The sequence below is a fragment of the Hyperolius riggenbachi genome, chromosome 12, assembly GCF_040937935.1.
Source record: "Hyperolius riggenbachi isolate aHypRig1 chromosome 12, aHypRig1.pri, whole genome shotgun sequence".
Taxonomy (NCBI): domain Eukaryota; kingdom Metazoa; phylum Chordata; class Amphibia; order Anura; family Hyperoliidae; genus Hyperolius; species Hyperolius riggenbachi.
The window spans coordinates 27,451,623-27,477,844 of NC_090657.1; the positions used below are offsets into that span (position 1 = coordinate 27,451,623).

Here is a 26,222-nt window from a genome sequence, read left to right on the forward strand (position 1 = left end):
CAGGAGTTAAAGCAGTGCCTATCCATGTAAGGCCCCAGTAGGTGAATGGAAACAGCAGGGGCAAACCCAGAATTTTCAAGTGTATATCAAAAAACAGTGAGATAGAGGGGACAAGTGGGTATGACCCGGTTGAACAGAATTTTCAAGGGGGGAATTCCTGAAAAGTCTCCCACAGTCACACACAATACAGTATAATAATATGGTAGGACATCACACTGGGTACAATTTCCCGTCCGACCAACCGACAACGGGATTGATCAGGAGCAGTTTGGATACAGATAATGACAGCCGACATCGCTAATGAAGGGGAAAGTGAAGCATTCACACAGCAGGGCATAGGGCTGTGCTCATACCTGGCTCTGTTCTCTAAGTTCCCCAGAGCTGCTCCATGCTCTGTACACACACCGCTGCTCCATGCTCTGTACACACACTGCTGCTCCATGCTCTGTACACACGCTGCTGCTCCATGCTCTGTACACACACCGCTGCTCCATGCTCTGTACACACGCTGCTGCTCCATGCTCTGTACACACACCGCTGCTCCATGCTCTGTACACACACTGCTGCTCCATGCTCTGTACACACGCTGCTGCTCCATGCTCTGTACACACACCGCTGCTCCATGCTCTGTACACACGCTGCTGCTCCATGCTCTGTACACACACCGCTGCTCCATGCTCTGTACACACGCTGCTGCTCCATGCTCTGTACACACACCGCTGCTCCCTGCTCTGTACACACGCTGCTACTTCATGCTCTGTATACACACCGCTGCTCCATGCTCTGTACACACGCTGCTGCTCCATGCTCTGTACACACACCGCTGCTCTATGCTCTGTACACACACCGCTGCTCCATGCTCTGTACACACATCGCTGCTCCATGCTCTGTACACACGCTGCTGCTTCATGCTCTGTACACACACCGCTGCTCCATGCTCTGTACACACACCGCTGCTCCATGCTCTGTACACACACCGCTGCTCCATGCTCTGTACACACGCCGCTGCTTCATGCTCTGTACACACACCGCTGCTCCATGCTCTGTACACACGCCGCTGCTCCATGCTCTGTACACACGCTGCTGCTCCCTGCTCTGTACACAACGCTGCTGCTCCCTGCTCTGTACACACGCTGCTGCTCCCTGCTCTGTACACACGCTGCTGCTCCCTGCTCTGTACACACGCTGCTGCTCCCTGCTCTGTACACACGCTGCTGCTCCCTGCTCTGTACACATGCTGCTGCTCCCTGCTCTGTACACACGCTGCTGCTCCCTGCTCTGTACACACGCTGCGGCTCCCTGCTCTGTACACACGCTGCGGCTCCCTGCTCTGTACACACGCCGCGGCTCCCTGCTCTGTACACACGCCGCTGCTCCATGCTCTGTATACACACCGCTGCTCCATGCTCTGTACACACGCCGCTGCTCCATGCTCTGTACACACGCCGCTGCTCCATGCTCTGTACACACACCGCTGCTCCATGCTCTGTATACACACTGCTCCTGCACGCTCTGTACATACACTGCTGCTCCATGCTTAGTATACAAGCTGCTGCTCCATGCTCTGTACACACGCTGCTGCTCCATGCTCTGTACACACGCTGCTGCTCCATGCTCTGTACACACGCTGCTGCTCCATGCTCTGTACACACGCTGCTGCTCCATGCTCTGTACACACGCTGCTGCTCCATGCTCTGTACACACGCTGCTGCTCCATGCTCTGTACACACGCTGCTGCTCCATGCTCTGTACACACGCTGCTGCTCCATGCTCTGTACACACGCTGCTTCTCCATGCTCTGTACACACGCTGCTGCTCCATGCTTTGTACACACGCTGCTGCTCCATGCTCTGTACACACACCGCTGCTCCATGCTCTGTACACACGCTGCTTGTGGCAAACTGCAAACGGGACTTCTTATGCTTTCTGTTAACAATGCCTTTCTTCTTGCCACTCTTCCATAAAGGCCAACTTTGTACAGTGCATGACTAATAGTTGTCCTATGCACAGATTCCCCCACCTGAGCTGCAGATCTCTGCAGCTTGTCCAGAGTCACCATGGGCCTCTTGACTGCATTTCTGATCAGCGCTCTCCTTGTTCAGCCTGTGAGTTTAGGTGGTCAGCCTTGTCTTGGTAGGTTTACAGTTGTGCCATATTCCTTCCATTTCTGAATGATCGCTTGAACAGTGCTCCTTGGGATGTTCAAGGCTTCGGAAATCTTTTTGCAGCCTAAGCCTGCTTTAAATTTCTCAATAACTTGATCCCTGACATGTCTTGTGTGTTCTTTGGACTTCACGTTGTTGTTGCTTCAAATATTCTCTTAGACAACCTCTGAGGCCCTCACACAGCAGCTGTATTTGTATTGACATTAGATTACACACATGTGCACTCTATTTAGTCATTAGCACTCATCAGGCAATGTCTATAGGCAACTGACTGCACTCAGATCAAAGGGGGCCAAATAATTATGCACACACCACTTTGCAGTTATTTATTTGTAAAAAATGTTTGGAATCCTGTATGATTTTCGTTCCACTTCTCATGTGTACACCACTTTGTGTTGGTCTTTCATGTGGAATTCCAATAACATTGATTCATGTTTGTGGCAGTAATATGACAAAATGTGGAAAACTTCAAGGGGGCCGAATACTTTTGCAAGCCACTGTATAGTACATAAGTACTGCAACTGGAAGCATGCATGTCATCCAGCAATGCACAGCATGCTTTGTGTTATTCCAATGGATTCCGCCACACTGTTCATCTGATGCGCCATTGTGAATGTCCCTTTACAGCATGTCCAATTGGCATATTTGACCAATTTCTGCCAGAAATCGGCTGAATCGTTGATCAGGCATGCTTATTGTGGCACTGATTTTCATCCGCTTCGATAATAATCGAATCGTATGGTTGACCGGCCGCAAAATCGGCAGATGTATGGCCACCTTGACTGTCTCTGCCCAACTGCATTGTCCTATTCTATCAGTTCAGAGTAGAGCAGCCATACTGCACTGTACTAAGGCTGACAGTCAGGACAGGCTACATGAAGAAGCCATTACAAGCAGGCAGTGGCCATTATAAATACTGATGCTATTTCAGTTGGAGCTCATGCCTAACACTTGAATAGAGCTTTCCTCCTGCTGGGCTGAAAGTGCTTCAAATCTGTAACCACTAAGGGTGCTCAGTAGGCCATCCTGGAGCATTGCAGAGTCTTGCTCATGACTCCTTACTGAATACAGTATGATGATTAATGCAACGTGAAATTGTAAAACTCTGTTTTTGTTACAGGTGGGTGGAGGAGTTCCTGAGTCCAGAGGTTGGTGGTCTTGAAGCTCTAGTGGAGTACCTGACCTTCGCTCAGTGCCCCTTCCCGTAAGTCCGCTCATTCATCGTGTCGAAATAAATATATTATGAAATTTCTAGCAGTTATACTGTATAAGGCATCTTTGAATGAGTGTCAATTCAGTCATCTGAAATAACTCCTCTTTTCATTTCCCCAATTTATCCGTGTCTTGTATCACTTCCTTGTGCTTTCATCTATCACGGTCTATTTGAGGCCAAGCGGAACTTTCACGTCTGTAACTTCATATTACCTTTTAGATAGAAGGGAGTTTGAAGAAAGTAAGCCTTTTCTTGACATTGGCCTCAATTCACTAAGCTTTATCAAACACTTTATCAAACATTTGATAATTTACCTCATGGCCTGGGTAAAATCTTATTTTGAGTTCACTAAGGTGTTATATATTTATCAAATGTTTTATTGATAAAACGTTCAATACATTAAAACTCCTTACTGAATTCAAAATTAGATTTTAACAATGAGGTAAATTATCAAACGTTTGATAAAGTGTTTGGTAAAGCTTAGTGAATTGAGGCCATTGTGTTGAATGAATTGACCCTATGTCTCACTCTCTTGGCCTTCTCGCTTTCTTCTAGATTTGAGTCGGAGAGTTCTGACAATGGAACACCTGAGAAAACCAAATCTTTACAAAGGTCAATGGAAGATATTAACAAAAGCAGCACAACATCCTCTCCATCTAATGTGCCTTCACGTGTCCGAAACCTAACTACCAGGTACATTTTACTTTTATGGAAAAAGAAGGAACAGCGAGAGCCCAATATAGTGTAGTAAGTAGAGAATTGGGTGAATGAAAAAGTATATGAATGATATACTCACAAGTCAGGGTTACCGTATAGGTAACCACTGTATAGGCAGGTGAGGAGATTAGACTTGTCCTCACTCAGGATTAAGATGTCGCTCTCTGTACAGGAGAAGAAAAAAGGGGGATTCGACCCCTCCACCCAGGGGTGGACGCTGATATTGTAAGGAGAACAGAGGCGCCAAAAGAATAAAATATATCTAAAAGCTTTAAAATTCCTGAAGAGGTGGTGGTGGACTCATCTCCCCGAAGCAGACATGATGCTGTCGATTTTTGTACAAACAAGTTTATTTATATACTCCAATATACAATGCAAAGCGCTTCGCAGGTATATTCCCGCTTCTTCAGGCAATAACAGAAAGGAGTACACACAGTGCAGTCTTAAGGTCACGATAAGCGCCTCTTTCAGATTTTACTTTTATGACCACCCCTGCATAAGCACATCACTTGGCTTCTAAGTAGAGTGCCCTGGAATATGTTGGTGCTGTATAAATCAATATTAATAATAATAATAACTGCCCTTTTAGCTAATTCATCTAAAGAACACTACCAGGTCATCAGAGCCTTGGGGGCCTCATCACAATTTTGTAGGGGAGACCCATGGTTTGTAGTTACACCCCTGCTCGGGCTACTCTAGTTGGTTTTCTGTCACAAAAACGATCTGTCGTTGATATAAAGAATTCTTCTCAATGACATGAATGGATTTTCTATTATTAGCCACATGTTTGTCCTTCCCTACACTCCTTCAACAATTTCCATCCACAATAACTACTTAAAGTGGACCCAAACCAAACATTTTTTTAATTCAGAATATTTAGTTGCACTAATATTTAGTTGCACAAGCCTATGAGCATTTCAGTGCATGCTTTTCACCCTTCTCTTTTCATAACTAGGGTTATACAGGTGGCAGCCATTACTTCTGAGCTTAGTAGGAGGTTTTAGATCATGGGTGTTTTTGTCATCAGCTTCCCTCCCTCACAGGGGCGTCGTCTATGTGAAATCTCACACAAGCTGAGATCACCTCCCCTGTGACATCATCAGTAGCAGCCTGTGTTTTGTTTTTTATCTCCTCCACCAGTCTGCCGGATTCTGTCCCGGCAATATGAAAGGAAGAGAGGGGTTCCTCCAGTAACTGTAAAATAGTTTATATTTGTCATCATGCAGCTGAAAAACGGCTTTATTATAAGTTAGAAAATAGATTTTATTTCTGAAATCTTGTATGTTTAATTTGGGTCATCTTTAAGCTTTTAACAGATAAAAAGCCAATTTTAACAGAAGCCGTCAGTCCCCATCAACAAAATCAGCAGTCTAGTTTCCATATTTCTAACCACTTTATACTGGTAAAAAATGAAAGCATGGTTTATTGCCATATACATCACTTCACATCAGCATTTTTTGTATAGTCTTTCATTCTATTATATGTGTCCTTCAAACAACTACACCAAAGAGGTGTTTTACATACAAACTTTCTCAGGGCCAGTTCTAGACGTTTTGCTGCCTGAGGCAAACTTGTGAGGATCCCCCTCCCCCCTCCATTTGGAATGACCTGACAGCACCCAACAGTTTACTCTGCTTCATTTAATGTTCTCACATGACATGCTGCAGCTCAACACAATAGCACACTGGTTGGCTGTGAGTCTGTGACAAACAAACTGCTCACCCTCAGCCACTCCATTCCTCCTCATTCAGGATAGCAGTGCCACCTCCTCCCTTCTGCTGTGCAATTCAAATGAAACACTGCTGCTCTCCTTCCTCCCTCTCCTCACTCACTGTCAGTCTTGTCACACAGCACAACAAGCTGCTTTTCCCCAATGCTGCTCTCCTCCCTCCCCCTCCTCACTCACTGTCAGACTTCTCACACAGCACAACAAGCTGCTGTTCCCCAATAATGACCTATTTTCTCACTCTCCTCTCACTTCTCCTCCTACTCTGACTGCATGCTGTAGCACAGTACAAACATGCTGTCCCTGTAATCTCTGCACCTGATGCAAATGTTTCACCTTGCTTCATGAGAGAACCGTCCCTGATCTTTCTGCATTGCTGGTCATTCAGAAACATGCAACAAGCAGATTTCTTTTGTGCCTTCACAGATACTTTAACAACCGTGGTACCATGAGGAACTCAAAACATGCTAACATGAAGGATGATGTACATGTGTGCATCATGTGCTTGCGGGCAATTATGAACTACCAGGTATGTGCCAGGAATATATTATCTTTGGAATGGATACCATTTATTGGTTAACCTATTATGGGCTTTTATATATTTCTAGTTGACTGACAGCAGGTTTTTAACATCCACTGGTATTATCTCTCCAAGTGCAGCAGGTACCCATAGATTTGAGGTGATTCACCTGAACCAGCCATTTCTACCAGATTAGGAGATAAGTGATGGTCATGTCTGGGAGAACTCATAGAGAAGCATGTGATCAATAGGGATGATTAATGATTAGGGATGATCAAATATTTCCGAGTTCATGCAGGATTATGTCAATTGTTATGCAAATATATGCAGCTTGAAAATGAACCAATCATGTCCCACGCAGGTTTAAATTGATTGGTTCATTTTCAAGCTACAAATATTTGCACCTCATTGATCATTCCTGGTGATCAGTTTGGGCAGGTAATAGATGTATATACTGAGTATATAAGTCTCTGATTATAGCTAGTCATGATCATGTGCTAAAGCAGGATGTTATCATAGCTGGCCTTTGACCTGAGCGACCCGAGCGGTCGCTCAGGGCGCTGGCTTCCAAGGGGGCACCTACTCCTGGCTACCTATACTGGAGGCACCTATGGGGGGGAGACCTACACCCAACTTCCTATTCTGGGAGCACCTAAGCTTGGCTACCTATATTGGGGGGGAGCCTAACTGCGGTGGCTGGATGGTGTACTGGTTAAGGGCTCTGCCTCTGACACGGGAGACCAGGGTTCGAATCTTGGCTCTGCCTGTTCAGTAAGCCAGTAATTCAGTAAGGAGTTCATTGGGCAAGACTCCCTAACACTGCTACTGCCTACTGAGTGCGCTCTAGTGGCTGCCTCGCAAGCGCTTTGAGTCCGACAGGAGAAAGGCGCTATACAAATACTGCCATTATAACTGTCCCACTGATTGTTTTTATTAATATTCCTGAAAGTTTGTAGCCTTCATTTTTTAAATGCATTCAGGATAATTCACTCTTTCCATCCATTTTGTGGTTATTAGTATTTTTCTATTATACATATGTGATGTGTCACAGAGATCTGAGCAAATGGTGTGATGTGTCATGACTTCAAAAGGTTGGGAACCACTGTCCTAGGAGGTAACTCAGGAGAAAAGGTGACTTGCATATGGGCCTGTGTGTGTGCGCGTGCAGGGTCGGACTGGGCCACAGTAGTACAGTTTTTTCCTCGGTGGGCCTCGCCTCCAGGTCTCTGGTGGGCCCCCCCCCTCCTTGTCTGACAGAGCTCCAATTGCTGCCTGCAGCACAAAAATTCTCTTCTCAGTGCTGTAATCACTCATGTTTAGAGCAGTTGCGTAGCTAAGGAGCTGTAGGCCTTGATGCAAATTTTACAATGGGGCCCCACAAGCACTCTATACATAACAATTGATAAGACGCACCAAAACCTGCCAATGGCAACTACAGTGTCAGAGGTACAAGAAGGGGATTGGAAATAGCTTGTTAATGATTACCACTGTTCAAAGTATCTATAGAAGTTATTATTATGAGCACAGGACCAATAGAGAGGTAATACTGTAGTTTAGGGAGGGCTCTTCGGGGCCCCTTTGGCCCAAGGGCCCCGATGCAGTCGCAACCTCTGCAAAGTAGGACATTACTTTATATTGAAGGAGGGGACTCTATGCAAAGTTTTGCTGGGCAGCAGTGTCTCTGAATTACAATGCTGCTAAGATCATGTACATTTGGCCCTGTCCATAATACATCATGACCACGCCCACCTTCCGGTGCATGGTCATGCCCTTTTTTCACTGCAATCATGGGATGTGAGGGCCCAGGTTGAAATTTCTTTGGTGAGCCCCCAGTATCCCAGTCCGACCCTGTGCGCGTGTGAAGAGGATGAAAGGGGAGGCACCAAAATCAGGTTTCGCTCAGGGCGCTGTGAAACCTAGGGCCGGCCCTGGATGTTATCACAGCAAATCAGAGCTTTGCAAATCTATCAGCTGATCAAACAAATCACATGCTTCTCCATGAGTTCTCCTAGATATTACCATCACTGTAGGAGATGATCTTATGTTTGTTGTAGAAGAAGATTGTAGCCACCATCTGATTACTCAAAGGGTAGTAGCAATAGGTCAGACATATTGTCAAGATCTCTGTTATAGCTCCGCTTGTCAATCAATTCAATCTCTGCTGGAAAGCAGGGCTCTAGCCAACTTGTGAGTCCAGGCCATGCCATTCTGCTTCTTTAGACAAAATCATAAAATCCTTCGCTGTGCCAAGCATTCATTTTTATATGTCCTCCCACTGAGCACAGCAAAGTCATACCTTCTTGTCTATCGCAGCATTAAAGGGAACCTAAAGTGGGAGGGATATGGAGGCTGACATACAGTATTTACTTCATTTTAAACAATGCCAGCTGCCTTGCTATTCTGCTGATCCTCTGCCTCTAATTCTTTTAGCCATAGACCCTGACCAAGTAAGATTAGCTGCATGTTGGTCCAGGTGCGTGATTCAAATAGTACTGACCAGAAAGATCAGCAGGACTGCCAGCCAACTGGTATTGTTTAAAAGGAAATACATATGGTAGCCTCCATATCCCTCTTAAGCCCAATCTACATGTTACAATTCCACGTGCGATCGATCAAATTCGATTGGATCGATTAAATCCGCCATGTCCGATCGGGACTCGATCGATAGTGTGCTCGAATTTGGTTAGTTATCAATGCAAAAACGACCACTCTATCGATTGAGTCCCGATCGGACATGTTGGATGTAATCGATCTAATCGAATAAGATCGATCGCACGTGGAATTGTAACGTATAGATGGGGCTTTATTTTAGGTTGCTTTAAGATTTTCAAGTTTCACCCACCTACTGGGGCTCTTATGAAGGTTAATGCTTAGTGAATTCCCTATTCATTTTTTTTCATAATTTCCTTGCATCTCTCTGCAACTGTGTTGTAGGGACCGACAAAAACACTAAATGGGGTATCTGGCTGAGAAAGTCCCTGGGAGGCAAGGCAAGTGAACAATTAATTTTCAATAATATTTAGGACAGGCACAGAGGTCCACCTGTTGGGAACTATCATCATCAGCAGCCTAGATGTTAATAAACACAACTGGTTAGCTTTTTGACAACTGCTGCCAGATTGCTAACCAACCAACCCGGTCACTGCCACATAACGCCAGTCCTGCACTCCCTTCACTGGCTACCTATAAAATGGAGGGTCCTATTCAAGATCAGCCTACTGACATTTAAAGAGAACCTGAGGTGGTTTCTAAGAATGATATCTGCACACAGAGGCTGGGTCTGCCTATACATCCCAGCCTTTGTTGCTATGTAGTGTCCCCCCAGCCCCCCCCCCTGCGCTCTGCTATGCCCCCATAAATTACAGCCGCGCTGTCGACATGCAGAGGGCTGTGTTTACCTGTGTAGTGTCACTCTCGCCGCTCCCCCCGCTTCCTGCATAGCTCCGGTCCCTGCCAGCGTCCCTTCCCTCCCCGCTGATTGGAGGGAAGGGACGCGGGCGGGGACCGGAGCTATGCAGGAAGCGGGGGGAGCGGCGAGAGTGACACTACACAGGTAAACACAGCCCTCTGCATGTCGACAGCGCGGCTGTAATTTATGGGGGCATAGCAGAGCGCAGGGGGGGCCTGGGGGGACACTACATAGCACTAGAGGCTGGGATGTATAGGCAGACCCAGCCTCTGTGTGCGGATATCATTCTTAGAAAAGATCTCGGGTTCTCTTTAAATAACTGCATAATCTGGGCCCCTGGATACATGAAAGAAATGTTACAGCTGCGTAGCAATCCCTGCAATCTCAGATCCACAGGTTCTAATAATCTAGTCATACCCAGAGTCCACTTGGAAGCTTTTGGTCCCAGAGCCTTCTGTCATGCTGCTACTACATTTTGGAACTCCTTACCTCAGCAGATCAGGACAGCTCCATCTCTGGACGTGTTTAAATCCAGACTAAAAACCCACCTGTTCAGTTTGGCATTTTCAGAAATATAACTTTTGTTATGTGAATACTTCATCCTACTACCAACTACTGAATCCGAGAGAGCCTAAGCGCTTTGAGTCTTATGGGAGAAAAGTGCTATAGAAATGTTATTGTATTGTATTGTATTACTCATCTATGCATACCAGGATATGTTATATTAACCAGTGTTTTCTCCAATTCTCTACAGTCAGGGTTTAGTATGGTGATGTCCCATCACTCCTGCGTCAATCAGATTACCCTCAGCCTCACAAACAAGAACGCTCGGTGAGTATTGCCAGTGATGTATACCAAGGTAAAGGACAGGCATCTGCCATTATTAGGCCATTTTTTCCGCTTGCCTTGGTTATTTCTTTTCCTTCTACTTCTTTTTTTCTGTTATCTTCAGCCTCTGCTTCTCACTGTTAAGTACCCCCAGCAAAAAAATACCAATACTGTGAAGCAGGAGGTTAATTCTTTATTGCCGGAAGATCCACGTTTGGCACTGACTTTCCTTAACTTTCCTTAACTACTTTAGAACCACAATAATTGAAATCTACGCCCTGTTTTGGTGGCTACGTGGCTGGCAGGGTGTAGATTTCAATCAACCGACGCTGCACCTTCTCGACGCTTCCGTCACTCCCGACGATCTCGCCGCTGTTTTCTCTAGAACGGCAGAGCCCTGTGAGTGGGTCAGGAGCAGATTTCATTGGCTCTTGACCCGGTCTATCAACGTAAGCCACTCCCATTGCCTTACATTGATAGAAAGGGTCAGCAGCCAATGAAAGCGGCTCCTGACTGGCTCACAGGGACTCTGCCGACATAGAGACGTCAGAGTGGGTGGCCCAGATTCCCGACGTGCTGCAGTGACGGCGATTGCGGTGGTATGTGTGGCGATTCGCTGTTATTTGTCGGTGTTCCGCTGTTTCTGGTACCATCGGTCCCTGGTCTTTAAGGGGGAAGAGACCGCTGGTACTTAAGTGGTTAAAGTACCTCACAAATTTGTGTAATTACTGTGCCTCCCTCCAGCTTGGCTCACACTGTTAGGCTTAAAACACAACTGTTAGTGACCTCAAGCGATTCTACAAGTCAACACCTTACAACAGGGATGGTCAACTCCAGTCCACAAGGGCCGAGGTCCTCACACATTTTTGGCACAGCTCAAATTAATTCATGCCACTGAATCAGGAAAGGTGTGGCTTATCAAGTAGAACACATTTGTGCATGACTCATTCCATTTTAAACACTGGCATGGATGTGGCCCTTGAGGACTGGAGTTGGGCATCCCTGCACAGTTACAATGACAATGGCAATACAAAAACTGAATAGCTTAGCTGGATTGGCCGAGATTCAGGTCCTGCAAATAAAACTACACCTCACAATTCCATATACCTCACATAAGCCTTGTGGACTGCTTTCTACTGGATCCCCATCCAGCTCCAGAGAAGGAAAGCTGAATAACCAGCGAATGACATTGCCCACCAAGGATGTCAGCATAGCTGGAGTTGCACATCCCTAACCGCAATGACATGGAGGTCTTGGGAGGACGTGACCTGCAATGGTCATACAATGCAAATGGCACTTTAAACTACAGTTCATGCTGTGTAACAGATATTTTGATTTTAAATCTTACATCTTACAGCTTTTCATATCAGGGTAAGGATATACCTTGAGAATAATGTAAAATCTTCAAAGCAGAAAAAACACAAGGGCAGTGTCTATCTTCATTGTCTGTGTTCTTTGCTGAGGTTCAATGGGGAAGATTTATCAAAGCATTACCGACAGTTTTTTCTTCTTAATCTGTTCTAACCAGCAGCAAGAACAGTTCTGCATGATAATATGAACCTTCTTAAATCCTAGGTAATAGTAGCAATTTAGAGTGGATTTCTAGAGCTGCACTACAGCTAAGAAAAGTGCTAATCCATCCCTAAACTGCTGCAGATTAAGAAGTGCTTGATAGCAGTTCTACAGATGTAGAATTGCAGGCTAGAAATGATTGCAGAGTGCAGGCTAGGCATGATTGCAGAGTGCAGGCTAGATATGATTTGTGATGTGCTCCTCCCCCCTGCTGAATTCCTCCTCAGAGCCTGCTGCTATCAATACAGCAGGTGTGTTGGTTACCTCAGCAACAGCAATTCCCCTCACACACTGCACTGTCTGAGAGACTCCTCTTAGCTCCTCCTATTTTACAACAGTTTTAGAAGGAATCTGCACTATTTAGTGATTTCTTAGGCTGTCTGAGACATTTCTGCATGGATTTCTAAAAACCTACCAATATTTTGTCTCAGACACTCTTGATAAATCTGGCCCTCTGTTCCTTCGTTACTCACCTCCCTTGCTACCATTTGTTTCTTCCCTCAGCACGAAGGCCCTGGTCCTGGAGCTCCTCGCAGCTGTCTGCCTGGTTCGGGGAGGACATGAGTTAATTCTTTCAGCTTTCAATTACTTCCTGGAGGTAAAGACAAAAGACATGATAATAAATGCAATGCCTGACAACAATATTTGAGATATTTTCAAAAACGAAACAGCGCAGAACGGCGCAGGGAATGTGAATTACGGCTATACCGGCTCCCAGACAGTAATTTGGTCACCATCAAAAGACAGCGTCCAAATTAGTTTAAAAACACTGTAATTCGGCCGCCAGCAATAGCTAGCAGCTGAACTACGTCTTACCACAGTGTCAGTGGCGACCTGGAGGTGGAATAGTAACTAACGCTGCCGGGACATTTGCAGGAGCAAAGTGAGCCATTTTCATCTTCACCCTGCTCTCCAATTTGCCGCCTCCGTTTTTGCATGAATGTGTCAAAAACAACCTACATATTTAAAACCCTTATTATTTGCTCATTACATAGAAGGTAATTTATTTACTATTATCCTATTAATCTAATACTACTGTCTGTGTGGTGACTGATGTTTCAGGTGTGCAGAGAAGGTGCCAGATTTGAAAAGCTAATGGAATATTTCCGCACTGAGGACTACAGCATCGACTTTATGGTAAGAAATTGAGATAATAATAGTAGCGCTGTAATTGAGGCTGTATTTATAAATGCAGATAGAGCTTGGGGTTTAAGCCACAGTGTTCCCCAACCCTGTCCTCAAGGCCCACCAACAGTACATGTTTTGCAGAAAACCACAAATAGAATAGAATAGAAAATCTTTATTGTCATTGTAACAACCGAAATTGTACAACGAAATTCTTAAGTGCAATTTTCCAGCAAAAGCAAAGACAGCATAACATTCCATTCTTACATACATTGCATTGCAAACATACACAGGTGAGGTAATTAGTGTCTCAACAGAGCTGATTAACTGCCTCTGTGGATTTCCACAAAACATGCACTGTTGGTGGGCCTTGAGGATTGGGGAACACTGGGTTAAAGCAGGATTGTCACCATAAAAATCAAATTTCAACAGCAACACGATCCCCTGCTCACTTGTGTTTACAACCAAGGCTGAGGTGACTCAGCGATTGGAGGAGAAAAGATAAAAAAGTTAAAGGCAGAAATGACATCAGGATTTAGCCTCAAACTGTGGGCAAAAGACGGCTCCCACCAGGAACAGAATTCTCTTCATTTACTATATGAAATTCACTGAAATCAAAACATGGACAGTACAATACATGTGTTATGTAAGTAGATCAAGTATTTATCTACTTATATATGTGTTTTTTTTCCCCTGGCATAGTATGGCTAATCCTCCTGCTTTAAGGTACAGACAGACACAAGATGACTTGATAAAATAAGCCATGTTTGGCCAGACCAGACAATGATTCTGAGTCTTTGGGTGCAGCAGACAGTGGACAGCTTTCAAAGATACCCGAAGTGACATGTGACATGATGAGATAGACATGGGTATGTACAGTGCCAAGCACATAAATGTCTATGCTGTGTTCCTTTTTTACTTTCGCGGCCTGAAAGAGTTAAATATCAGGTATGTAAGTGGCTGACTTAGTCTTGACTCAGACAGGAAGTGACTACAGTGTGACCCTTACTGATAAGAAATTTATACTCTAAAACACTTTCCTAGCAGAACATTGCTTTTGAGATCAAGAAAGAGTTAAAAAGGGTAATTTCTCATCAGTGAGGGTCACACTGTAGTCACTTCCTGTCTGAGTTAGGACTGAGTAAGCCAGGACTGAGTAAGCCACTTACTTACCTGATATTTATCTCATTCAGGCCGAGAAAGTAAAAAAGGAACACAGCATAGTTATTTGTGTGCTAGGCACTGGACATACACATATCTATCTCATCATGTCACATGTCACTTCGGGTATCCTTTCAGCTGTCTCTACAGATAAACATTTTTCCCCCTGAAATAAGTAAATAGAATCTTCTGCCAGCTTCTCCTCTCTGCTTCAGAATAAACATGAATGCTTAGCCGAGCATTCATAGCAGTCTCAGTCTGCCAGCTGATTGTCCTGAAAGTTCTCAGGTTATGTTTGCATGCTTGGCTGCCCTCTGTTTCTTGCAGTCTTTAGGGTAATGTCCCTGCATGACTCAGTGCTCTTACACTTCACTGATGTCACCAACGCTCCTAAAGTCATTCTTATGAATAATACTCCCACCAAGCTGACTCCTATCAGAATTTTCTGTATTATCAAAGCACATCAGTACTGGGGAAAAATATGGGGTGTGCTATTACCGTAGTACTCATCTGAGTCACTAACCTGCAACAAGCTGTAGAGTCAGAATACATCATGAGAAAACTCATTCTGGGTCAGTGGAAAGCATTACAGTGGACCTGAACTCAGAACTTTCTCTTTGCTCTAAAAGATAAGCAACAGCATAATAACCTTTAAAGAAAAACATTTCTTTGTTACAGCTGATACAAATCCTGCCACAAATCTGCAGTGTGTATACGTCCTGCTTTCTTGGGAGCAGACATAGGGTTAACATCCTGTGTTTACAAATTAGCTGCTCTGCAGAGGCAGATGAGGTTCCTGAGCTGACACAGCCGAGCGATCAAATTACAATTGATTAGTCACAGATGAGGGGGAATTAGACAGGCTAAACTTCAGTATATAATTGTGTAGGAGTCTAGAAATGTAGGTCTGACTCACTAAATAAAAGTATAGGGGTCGACTTATACACGTCACGGGCAACACTGTGTAATGTGTGTTCTATTAGTGACATGCAGCATTTTATCAAGTGGTAAGTGACCTTTTCTTGATAAAGGAAATACGAAAGCACAGGTCTAATGCTGGGAATACACGTTTCGTTTTTGCCTTCGTTTTAGCCTTCGTTTCGATTGTGCCTTTTGTCCTTTTCGATCCTGAAATAATCGATCGTACGGTTAATATCACCACCCACGGTTTCGTTTTTTTTTCCGATTTTGATGGTTTCGTTTTTCCAATGATCGAAGGTTGCAAAGAAATGAAACGTAGTACAGGGACGGACGGCATAAACGAATATATAATTGATCTGAACAGCCATCAAGCCTACCAATGGTTCGATTAGATGGATAAAGAGAGATAATATCAAACATGTTCGATCACTAGTTGTTCGTTTTTGGGGTCTATTAATCGAAACTATAATGAGATTATGACTATTTTCACATACGTTTTCAACACTCGATTCGTTTACCAAACGAATCGAAGGCTAAAATGAAGGCAAAAACGAAACGTGTATTCCCAGCATTAAAGTCCTGGCCACAACAATTAATAGGGAAATGGAAGGGGGGGCGGGGATACTAGGCTGCAGGAAGGGGAGGAAATAATTGCTGCACTTGAGGGACTGAAGGAGTTAATTGCTGCACTTCAAGGACAACCAAGGTGATATGTGGCTTAACCCTCCTGGCGGTTATTTTTTTTTGCCAGATTGGCAAAAATCCGTTTTTTTTTATTATTTTTTTTTTGTGTTTCATGTAAAGCTACCAGAGTGGTAGCTACATGAAACACCACTAGAGGGCGCATGTGTCCCTCTAATGCGATCGTCGCCGGCATCAATAGCAAACAGGGGAACGCGTATATAACGCGCTCCCCTGTTTGGCTTCTCCTGTCGCCATGGCGACGATCGGAATGACGTCATGGACGTCAGCCGACGTCCTGACGTCAGACACCTCCGATCCAGCCCATAGCGCTGCCCGGAACTCATTGGTCCGGGCAGCGCAGGGCTCTGGCGGGGGGGCCCTCTTGCGCCGCTGCGTACGGGCGATCGCCGCAGAGCGGCGGCGATCGAGCTGTACGCGCGGCTAGCAAAGTGCTAGCTGCGCGTACAGCATTTTGAATGGAGCAAATCGCTCCACCAGGGGCTGAGATATCTTCCTGCGCGGCATAGCCCGAGCTCAGCTCGGGCTTACCGCCAGGAAGGTTAATGAGATAGACATTGGTACTGGTATGTACAGTGCCAAGCACACTAATAACTAGGCTGTGTTCCTTTTTTTCTTTCTCTGCCTGAAAGTGTTAAACATCAGGTATGCAAGTGACAGTTTCTGCCCGAGTTGGGACTGGGTCAGACTGAGCCAGACTATAGCATAGCCCTCACTGATAAGCAATTACAGCCATAAAACACTTTTCTGTCAGTAAATGGCATCTGAGAGCAGAAAATTGATAAAAAGGGTCAATAATTCATAGATCTGAGCTCTTGTGTATGTCAACAAAAGGGTGAAATTGAGCAGAGACAATGAAACAGTAAAAACGTAAAAACTAGAATGAAATATAAAATAAAACTGTGGGGTATCAAAAATGTTTTTTAGGAGGAGGAGGAGCAGGATAGATACAATTGTTTTCCTCAGTTTGTTTTTACCTCGGATGTCCTTTAAGAGTCAGAAGGGGTAAATGGCTGCAATACTGTATGCAGTGCAGTCATCAACCACTTCTGTGCCCTAAGTACAGCTGTTAATTCTTCCAGGTCCCCAAATGCAGCCATTCATTTTGCTGGATAGACTTGTACTTGAGTCAATAAAACATTCCAGCTGAAGAGTGTCAAATATTGGAGTAGACTTATACACGAGGTCGACATATTCAAGTAGGGAGACTGGCCAGCATCTTACTATAAATTCTTTCCAGGGAGTGCTTTTGTAAGTAATAAAGGAGATACTGAGAATCCCCATGAGGAAAGGACTAGTCCTAAACCTAAAGTCAAATTTGTCAAACTTTTACTGGCTACTGTAAGCAATAGTAACATAGAAGAAAAGTAATTTATAGTGCATTTTACTCTTAGGCCCGGTTCACATTAGCGTTTTTTACGGAACGTAACCGGAATGTATACTGTACAAACGAAACGGATGTGAAAGAATCCAATGTTGACCTATGGATCCATCCACATGCGTTCGTTGGTACGGATACATTCCATACGTTCCGTTCCCTGGAACTAAAAAATGCTGCAGGCTCTGATTTTCCGGATCGTTCTGCCCAACGGAACGGAACCGGACAAAAAATGCTGCAGCATTGGGGCAATGGAAAGCGGACGATTTCTTCACACTAGTCCACGGGGGATGTGGAGACACAAACCTGAGCGGCGGGAGGGTGCAGCAGCCGGGTGGGTGGGTGAGGGAGGGTAAAATCCATACCTAATGCTCTTTTGAAGCTGGCGGTAGAGGCTTCCGTCTTGTTCCGCGTCATGTGACTAGTCACATGACGAGCTGTGTAGTCACAGCGGAGGAAGAGCAGCCTCTACCGCCGGCATCAAAAGAGCATTCGGTATGTATTTAACGGCAAACTGAGTGAAAACTGATCCGAACGATCGTTGATCAGATCCGTTTTTACTTTCCATTTGGCAGTGTGCACAGAGCCATCCGGATCCAGTGAAGCGGAGACCGGATCGGCTCACCGGATCCGTTTATCTCAAAACGCTAATGTGAACCGGGCCTTAGAGAAATGTACTTCTTATAACTACATGTACAAATATATTTTCAATTTTAAAATCTTTCGCAATAGCGACCCTTTAAAATCACATAAAGGTCTAGAGATATTTTTTAGGGGGAAGCCAATTATCTGTATGTTTTTTGGTTGTCAACGTTCCTTACACTCATTTCTTCTGTTTCCACCCCTGTATCTAGGACACTGCCATTGCTTTCCTGATGTGCATTTTCTAATGCTATCAATATCTCCCCTGTCTGCAGGTGGCTTGCATGCAGTTCATCAATATTGTGGTCCATTCTGTGAAAAACATGAACTTCCGAGTTTACCTGCAGTATGAATTCTCCCTTTTGGGACTGGATAGTTATCTTGAGGTAAGTGTTTAAAACTGATACTGAGCGGCCTTTGCGTCCTGCCTTATTTGTTTTTAGGACATAATCGCTCTCAGGTAGGGGGTCTATTGGTTTCTATTATACCTGGACTAGTCTGAAACCATTTTTATCTCCTTTCCACTACACCAATAATTTATAAAGAGCCATGATGAACTAGAGGTTGCACTATGATGATTTCTGCAGTTCATCTAGCAAAGGTAGCTCAGCTAGACTGAGGTACTACTTGGCCAGCTTTGCTAGGAACAGACTAATGTACAGTACTCAACATTGCTGGTACCTGCCCTGTGTTGTCGCCCTCTAGTGTCAGGACTGGCAGTTGGGTCATGGAGGACAGTGCACAGAGAAGCAGAATCTGTATTACATTACAGTTTTTGTTGTAGCCATAATAGTCTCAGGACTTAGCCTCAGACAGCAGATTTAGCTTTATTTTCCATGAACTAGTACAGGGGTAGGGAACCTATGGCTCGGCAGACAGATGTGGCTTTTTTGATTGCTACAACTGGCTCACAGACGAATCAGTAGGGGTTGATTCACTAAGCTTCACTGCTCAAGCAGCGCAGCTTAGTGTGGCAGAGCAAATAACATTTTCAGAGTAGGCACACTACTGATGTAGCATGCACTACTAACTTACTCACGCTCCCACTAAAACGAACGGCTGCTCCAATTGTCCCACTCTGGACCCTGTCGGGTCCAGTGACTTTGTAGAACGAGATCCCCGCACTTTGATTGGCCCAATAGGCTGCCTGTCACTTGACAGGCAGCCTATTGGGCCAAAGTGCATGGATATCATCCTACAAAGTGAATCAACCCCCAAATCGGCTAGCTAATTGTACAAGCTGTTAGTTGGTATTTCTCCTGTCTGGCTCTCGGAAAAATTGCTGATGTTCCTGAAACCCGAGAGAAGCGGAAGATGTATCTGACACTTCCGCTGCAGGGGCAAAAACTATATACACATCACCATGGCAACCATTTACTCTCGGTCTACTTTCAATTTGAAATCCATTCTTGTGTCATCTACACCAGTGGCAGGGACTCTGAATTCAGGCCATCTTAAACTCACACTTAACCTGAAATTGAGCTGATGTCTAATTGTAGTGAAAAACTCAAGTACACTAAAACTAAAGCCTCATAGACTCGGTACAATTTTCCATCAGATTGATTGGTGAACTGATAAGAAGTTGCATCATGTGTGAACGTCCAGCTTGTTCTCAATCGATAATGTGATCGATTTTGCATTGATAACTACCCAAAACTGATTGAGACCGGTCAGAAATTATCTGACGGATCTGTCGATCTAATGGAAATTGTACCGTGTGAACCCAGCTTAAGGACTAGATCGCACGGACAACTGCCCAAAAGTAGGTTCACCACCTGTGTACCTCTGTATGTGCGGCATGTGTGGGTGACTGGAGGCTGTTTTGGGACAGTGGTTGTGGTATGGCCCATAAACGGCATCATACCCAAATCACTAATATCTGAATAGAGGTGGCAGCCACCCACTACATATTAAACATAACAGTTCTTAAAGGACACCTATAGCGAAAAAGGTAAGCCGTTGAAATATGACAGGGTTTGGACTAGTCCATCTCCTCGAGGGGGATTCTCTGGATTTTCATTGTTTTCCAAAGCATTTCCTGAACAGCAGTTGCTCAGTTTAACCAAAATAGTAAGATTCCACCCAGCCTCCCTACTTGCTGCACACTATTTTGGCAGTTAGACTGAGCAGCTGCTGTTCAGGAAATGCTTTTGAAAACACAGAAAACCCTGAACATCCCCCATGCGGAGATGGAGTACAAAATCTGTCAGTTCACAGATTTTAACTGCTTACTTTTTTCACTGTAGTGGTCTTTTAAAGGGGCACTATGGCGAAAAATTTTAAAATGTAAAATATGTGCAAACATAGACAATTACGTTTTTTTCAGAGTAAAATGAGCCATAAATTACTTTTCTCCTGTGTTACTGTCACTTACAGTAGGTAGTAGAAATCTGACAGAAGCGACAGGTTTTGGACTAGTCCATTTCTTCATAGGGGGTTCTCAGGGATTTATTTATTTTCAAAAGCACTTAGTGAATGGCAGTTGCTCTGTCCAACTGCCAAAAAACTGTAGTGAGCAGGGAAGCTGGCCAGCATCATTGTTTAAATCTTTTTCAGGGAATATCTTTATAAAGAATAAAAGCCTTGCTGATAATCCCCTTTGAAGAGATGGACTAGTCCAAAACCTGTCACTTCTGTCAGAATTCTACTACCTACTGTAAGTGACTGCAACATAGAAGAAAAGTAATTTATGGCGCATTTTACTCTGGAAGAACCGTACTTCTTATTTGTCTATGTTTGCACATATTTTAAATTTTACAATTTTTCGCCATAGTGCCCCTTTAACTGCTGTCACTGTTAGTTGTGTACTTGACCCCATTTGGCAGCAGCTGAGTGGCAGTTAGTTTGTGGTTCCTGGACTGCAAACCATGTAGTTCAGCTATGTGTGTGAACTGGCTGTTGTCCTGAGTAAATGGTTAATCACAATGCAGCAAACCGATCACGTGGGAGTCTCAGGTTTCACAGACTCATTGTTTAATGTGTCAAATGTTTCCACAGTACAATCTCTTTTCAGACACCAGAACTCCCAAAGCAAATCCTCTCCAGGCCAGCTATATGGAAGAATGTATCACACTACTGTAGACTGCACCTGCATCTCTAGTATAGATCCTGATACAAATGGTCAGTTTATTCTGGACTTATAGTGGAAGAGCCTGATATACAGTACTTGCAGGAACCTTGTATGCTGGAACATTGTGTAGCTCAGTGCAGAAGAAATTTTAACTGCAATAAATCTAATGGTGCCTGTGAGTGTCAGAATGTTTCTGCTCACTCTCTGCAGACTTTTGGGCAGGGGCGTAGCAATAGCCATAGCAGCCATAGCAGCTGCTATCGGGCCCTGGAGCAGGGGTCCCCAAACTTTTCCAGTCAAGGGCTGGGTCAACATACTTCAGACTGCTGGGGGGGCCAGAACATACATCAAATGATGTTGAAAAACATTACATTGACATACCTCCTAACTTTTTGAGATGATAAAGAGGGACACTTAAGCCACGCCCCTGCCACACCCCTGATCACACCCCCATCTCACCCCTAGTCACGCATACCATAAAGATTTCATAAGAAAAATATGTGGTTTTATAACTCAGACCACACTGGTACTTTCTATCCTGGTTCATTTTCCTTCATATTAACATTTTACAATTAGTAATATATCAATTAAAAGGATGGAAATTAAGTTTTGAGTCAATCAAACACATGTTTTAGTAGAGAGATATATATATTGACATAGAAAGAGGGACAAAGTCCTGAAAGAGGGACAAATGAGGAGTAAAGAGAGACAGAGAGATTTGGCTCCCAAAGAGGGACTGTCCCTCTGAAAGAGGGACAATTGGGAGCTATGCATTGAATCTACGTATTGATTTCCCCCCAATCTTGCCCGGAGGAGAACTCCCAGCAGCAGCCATTCAGTCTGATGCACAAAGACATTCTTCGGGTGCCGTATGACAGTGAAGCATACACAGTTGACAACCTGCCGTCCAGTTGGACAGCAGTGTCACCTAATGAACCTGATTAGAAGCCAGTGAATTACTGCTTGCTAGTGGAGGACTGGCCAGGGGGGAAGGGGGAGATTTCCCCCCAGGCTGCATCTCATTTAATGATTTAGGGCTGGTACAGTGCCTGGTGCATTCATGTTTTTGTATAAGGCAATGTGAACCACTAGGCTGGCTGAGGCAAATAAATGCCCAATTACAGAGCAATTAGAGGGCGGGCAAGCTGGTAAATATACACAGCATGATACAGAGCAGAGGCTTGCGTGCAGGGTCTGTGGGAACAAATATGTCTGGTGTCTCACCATTGTTAAAATGACTGCATGTGTACAGCTACATAAGGTATTGTCTAGGTTGAAAAGTATTTGACAATCCCTAGACTCCAGAAGGGCTGCTTGAAAACAGTCCCTAGACTCCAGGACGTCTGCTGGCAGACAGTCCCTAGACTCCAAAGAGGCTGCTTTCAGGACTTGTGTGAGAGATTGGCAGGGACCAGATTGATATTATAGGTAAGTAGCCTCTGTGTGGTTTGGCTGTAATACAGATAAGCTCTCTGCTCCATCTCAGGCTATTCTCATCTCTCTCCCACTACTGGAATATAACACATGGGGGCATGTGTGTGATGTAATTTGGGCTCTAATTTGTGTTTTCCCCCCAGGCCAAAAGGTCCCAGTCCTCCCTTGCTGCTTGCTGGCTTCTACAGTATGTGGATGGGTGGTGCCAGCACTGCTATTCTATAGGTGGGCCACCGATATTAAAAGGTGCAGTGGGCCACATCTATAAGGGCCCGTTCACACTGCAGAACGCGGACCGCAACGCATGCGGACCGCAACGCGTACGAACGCACGCATGTCCGCGTTCGTATGCGTGGCTGATCCCATCACTGAAAAGTGAATGGGACAGCCACGCGTTTCAGCAAAATCTGCATGCAGCATGCGTTCCCGGACCGCACAGGTCCGGAACGCATGCAGTGTGAACATCAGACATTGCACTCTATGCAATGTCTGATGTCCTGCGTGTCGGCCACCTGCACGCGTTTCCAAAACGCGGCTGGAAACGCGTGCAGTGTGAACGGGCCCTAAGTCATACATTTGGTGTTTGGGGGCCAGTGAAAAAGCCTCAGGGGGGCGCATTCGGCCCGTGGGCCTTAATGTGAGGACCACTGCCCTGGAGCATAGGGGACCCAGGTGGTACTTTAATGTATTCACCATTAACCTTCTTGTGTTTTTCCACCCTCTGACTTTGTCTCATGCTGAGAATACACGGCTCGTTTTTGAGCCAGATAGATGGCATGATAGATAATTTCCGACAGGTCCAATCTCCCGTTCAATCGTTTCGCAGCTCGATTTGTGATAGAAGTGAATGAAAAAAGATAAGAAAAACGAGCTGAAGATAAGAGAATCGACTGCAGAATTGATCGAACGGAAGAATGGAGCTGCAGAAACGAGCCGTGTATGCCCAGCATTCGTGCCCATGAACTATGTGCAGTGTTATTGGCATGAGAATGTAAAATATTGCCCAATTAACGTATATATCCATATGGTAGGGGCAGGTGACATTTCTTAAGAGTGCTTACATCGAAGGGGCCCATGATCAGAGCCGGTTCTCTCATAAAGCAAGATGAAACATTTGCATAAGGCGCAGAGATTACAGGGGCGGCATGTTTGTACTGTGTTTACACTAACAACATATAGTCAGAGTAGTAGGAGAAGTAAGAGGAGAGCGAGGTAAAGAGGCCATCATTGGGAAAAAGCAGCTTGTTGCGCTGTGTGTGGAGTCTGACAGTGAGTGAGGCGGGGGAAGGCAGGAGAGCAACAGTGTTTCAGATGACCTGCACAGCAGAAGGGAGGAGAGGGCACTGCTGTCCTGACTAAGGAGAAATGGAGTGGCTGAGGGTGAGCAGTTTGTTTATCACAGATTCACAGCCAGCCAGTGTTCTAGGAGCTGCAGCATGTCATGTCAGAACATTAAATGCAGCAGAGTAAATTGTCTGGTGATGTGTGATCATTCCAAATTGAAGGGGGTGCACATCCTCACAAGTTTGCCTCAGGCAGCAAAAAGTCTAGAGCCGGCCCTGCCCATGATCACTAGCTAAGCCACTGGGAAAAGCAAAGCGCCGGTTACTTTGGCGCGAAATGTGAAGTTGGGAATAGAAATTGCGTACTGTTGAACGGAAGCAAAGCCTAAATGTTTTAGCCGTTTTAGAGGTTCATTGCAAGCATGGGCACTGAGGTGCAAAAGCAGTTATTAAAGCGGATCCGAGATGAAAAACTAACTATAACAAGTAGCTTGTCTATATATCTTATCTAAAGTTTAAATAGTTTATACAGCAAATCTAGCTGCAAACAGCTTCATTCGTATATGATTATTTATTCCTATGATACAATGAGAGCGGACATGTTCTGTTTGTCACATTACACACAGGCAAGCTGATCTGTATCTTCAGCCCTCAGCCGGTGAAAACTTCACTCCCCTCTCCATCCACCTCCTCCCCTCTGCTTCTGAAATCTCTGGATAGTAACCTCCTCCTCCTCCTGCCCAGACTGAGCTCTCATAAGCCCTTGCTACATCTGTCTGAAAGTGTCAAGGCACTCTGGAGAAACTGTGGGTGAGGCTTGTTTAGTTTATAGGAAATTAGAGTATTAAAACAAACCAAAAAAGTATTTGGCTTGAGGAATACCCTATAAACTATATGAAAAAAACTCAATTATGCCATGAGTAAGTTTTTCTCGGATCCACTTTAACTCCAGAATATTTTAGTTAAAAGTTTCATCCTAGTTAGATCTGTTATTGGAATTACTCTTGTGAATACGAGTTTTCCCACATTTATAGGCTACTTTAAAAGAATGGTAAAAACAGCCTTTCTGCTATTGGAAAATAATGGTGTTGTTTTTTTTTCAAATCATTTTTATTAGGAGGTAGCAATAAAATGGTACATACGGAATGTATCAAATAGGATTACAGATAGTAGAAAGAGTTACAGTAATAGATTTATTTATTTTATTTATTTATTGTATTTATAAAGCACCAACATATTACGCAGCGCTGGACAATAAATAGGGATACATACAATATTTAGGGGTGACATACAGCAAAATGACAATACCTGAATACAAGAAAGATCAGATCATGCAGCACAGTATGAGTACAAGGTAATGCTTAGTCACTGGATGGAGCATGGAGATCACACAGCACAGTATGAGTACAAGGTAATGCTTAGTCAGTCACTGGATGGAGCATGGAGATTAGGCAAGTTAGGTTCACTCAGATGCATAGGATGGGTTTACAGTAATGGAGGTGCATGATCAGGTTGGACACAAAAGGAGGAGGTAGATACACCATATGGTCCAAATTACACGATCTTGGTATAAACGTCCTCCATTTAATTTTTTTAATGTTATATAAACTGATAACCATGACCAAGATGTTGAGACTAAAGATAAAAGCAATCAGCCAAAAATAGTATAACCTTAAAGCGGAATATAACCCAGCATTTCAACTTTGCTCTAAAACATTATTTACAGCATATTATACGCAACCAGCATTTTTTTTTTACTAGACCAGCATTGGAAGGGTTACACAGAGTTTTAAAGTTCCTGGAGATTTCTGCAGACGCATCGGAAGCTGAAATAGATACATTTTGAAATAGATACATTTTGTTTACATAAATGTATCTAAGTGTTGAATGTGACTCACTCTCTCTGACTGAGCTGGAAGACAGCCAAAGTGTGGAACATTCAACACTTAGATACATTTATGTAAACAAAATGTATCTATTTCAGCTTCGGATGCGTCTGCAGAAATCTCCAGGAACTTTAGACAAGACAAGACAAGACAAATAACATTTATATTGCGCTTTTCTCCTTGCGAACTCAAAGCGCCAGAGCAGAGCAGCAGCCACTAGGGCGCGCTCTATTGGCAGTAGCAGTGTAAGGGAGACTTGCCAAAGGTCTCCTACTGAATTAGTGCTGGCTTACTGAACAGGCAGAGCCGAGATTCGAACCCTGGTCTCCTGTGTCAGAGGCAGAGCCCTTAACCATTACACCATCAGCCAACTGCTCTTTAAAACTCTGTGTAACCCTTTCAATGCTGGTCTAGTAAAAAAAAAATGCTGGTTGCATATAATATACCGTAAATAATGTTTTAGAGCAAAG

The 26,222-nt window shown here is 44.4% G+C and overlaps 1 protein-coding gene across 2 annotated transcripts in view; it reads left to right on the forward strand.

Moving 5' to 3' along the window:
* Window positions 1-26,222, forward strand: part of FMNL1 (formin like 1) — a 153,526-nt gene that overhangs the window by 49,261 nt on the left and 78,043 nt on the right. For both annotated transcript variants that reach the window (XM_068261861.1, XM_068261862.1), the window contains 7 exons: window positions 3,286-3,369; window positions 3,934-4,071; window positions 6,248-6,350; window positions 10,505-10,581; window positions 12,655-12,748; window positions 13,213-13,287; window positions 18,355-18,465. In XM_068261861.1, coding sequence (XP_068117962.1) covers window positions 3,286-3,369; window positions 3,934-4,071; window positions 6,248-6,350; window positions 10,505-10,581; window positions 12,655-12,748; window positions 13,213-13,287; window positions 18,355-18,465 — 682 coding nt within the window. The remainder of the gene's footprint in view (window positions 1-3,285; window positions 3,370-3,933; window positions 4,072-6,247; window positions 6,351-10,504; window positions 10,582-12,654; window positions 12,749-13,212; window positions 13,288-18,354; window positions 18,466-26,222) is intronic.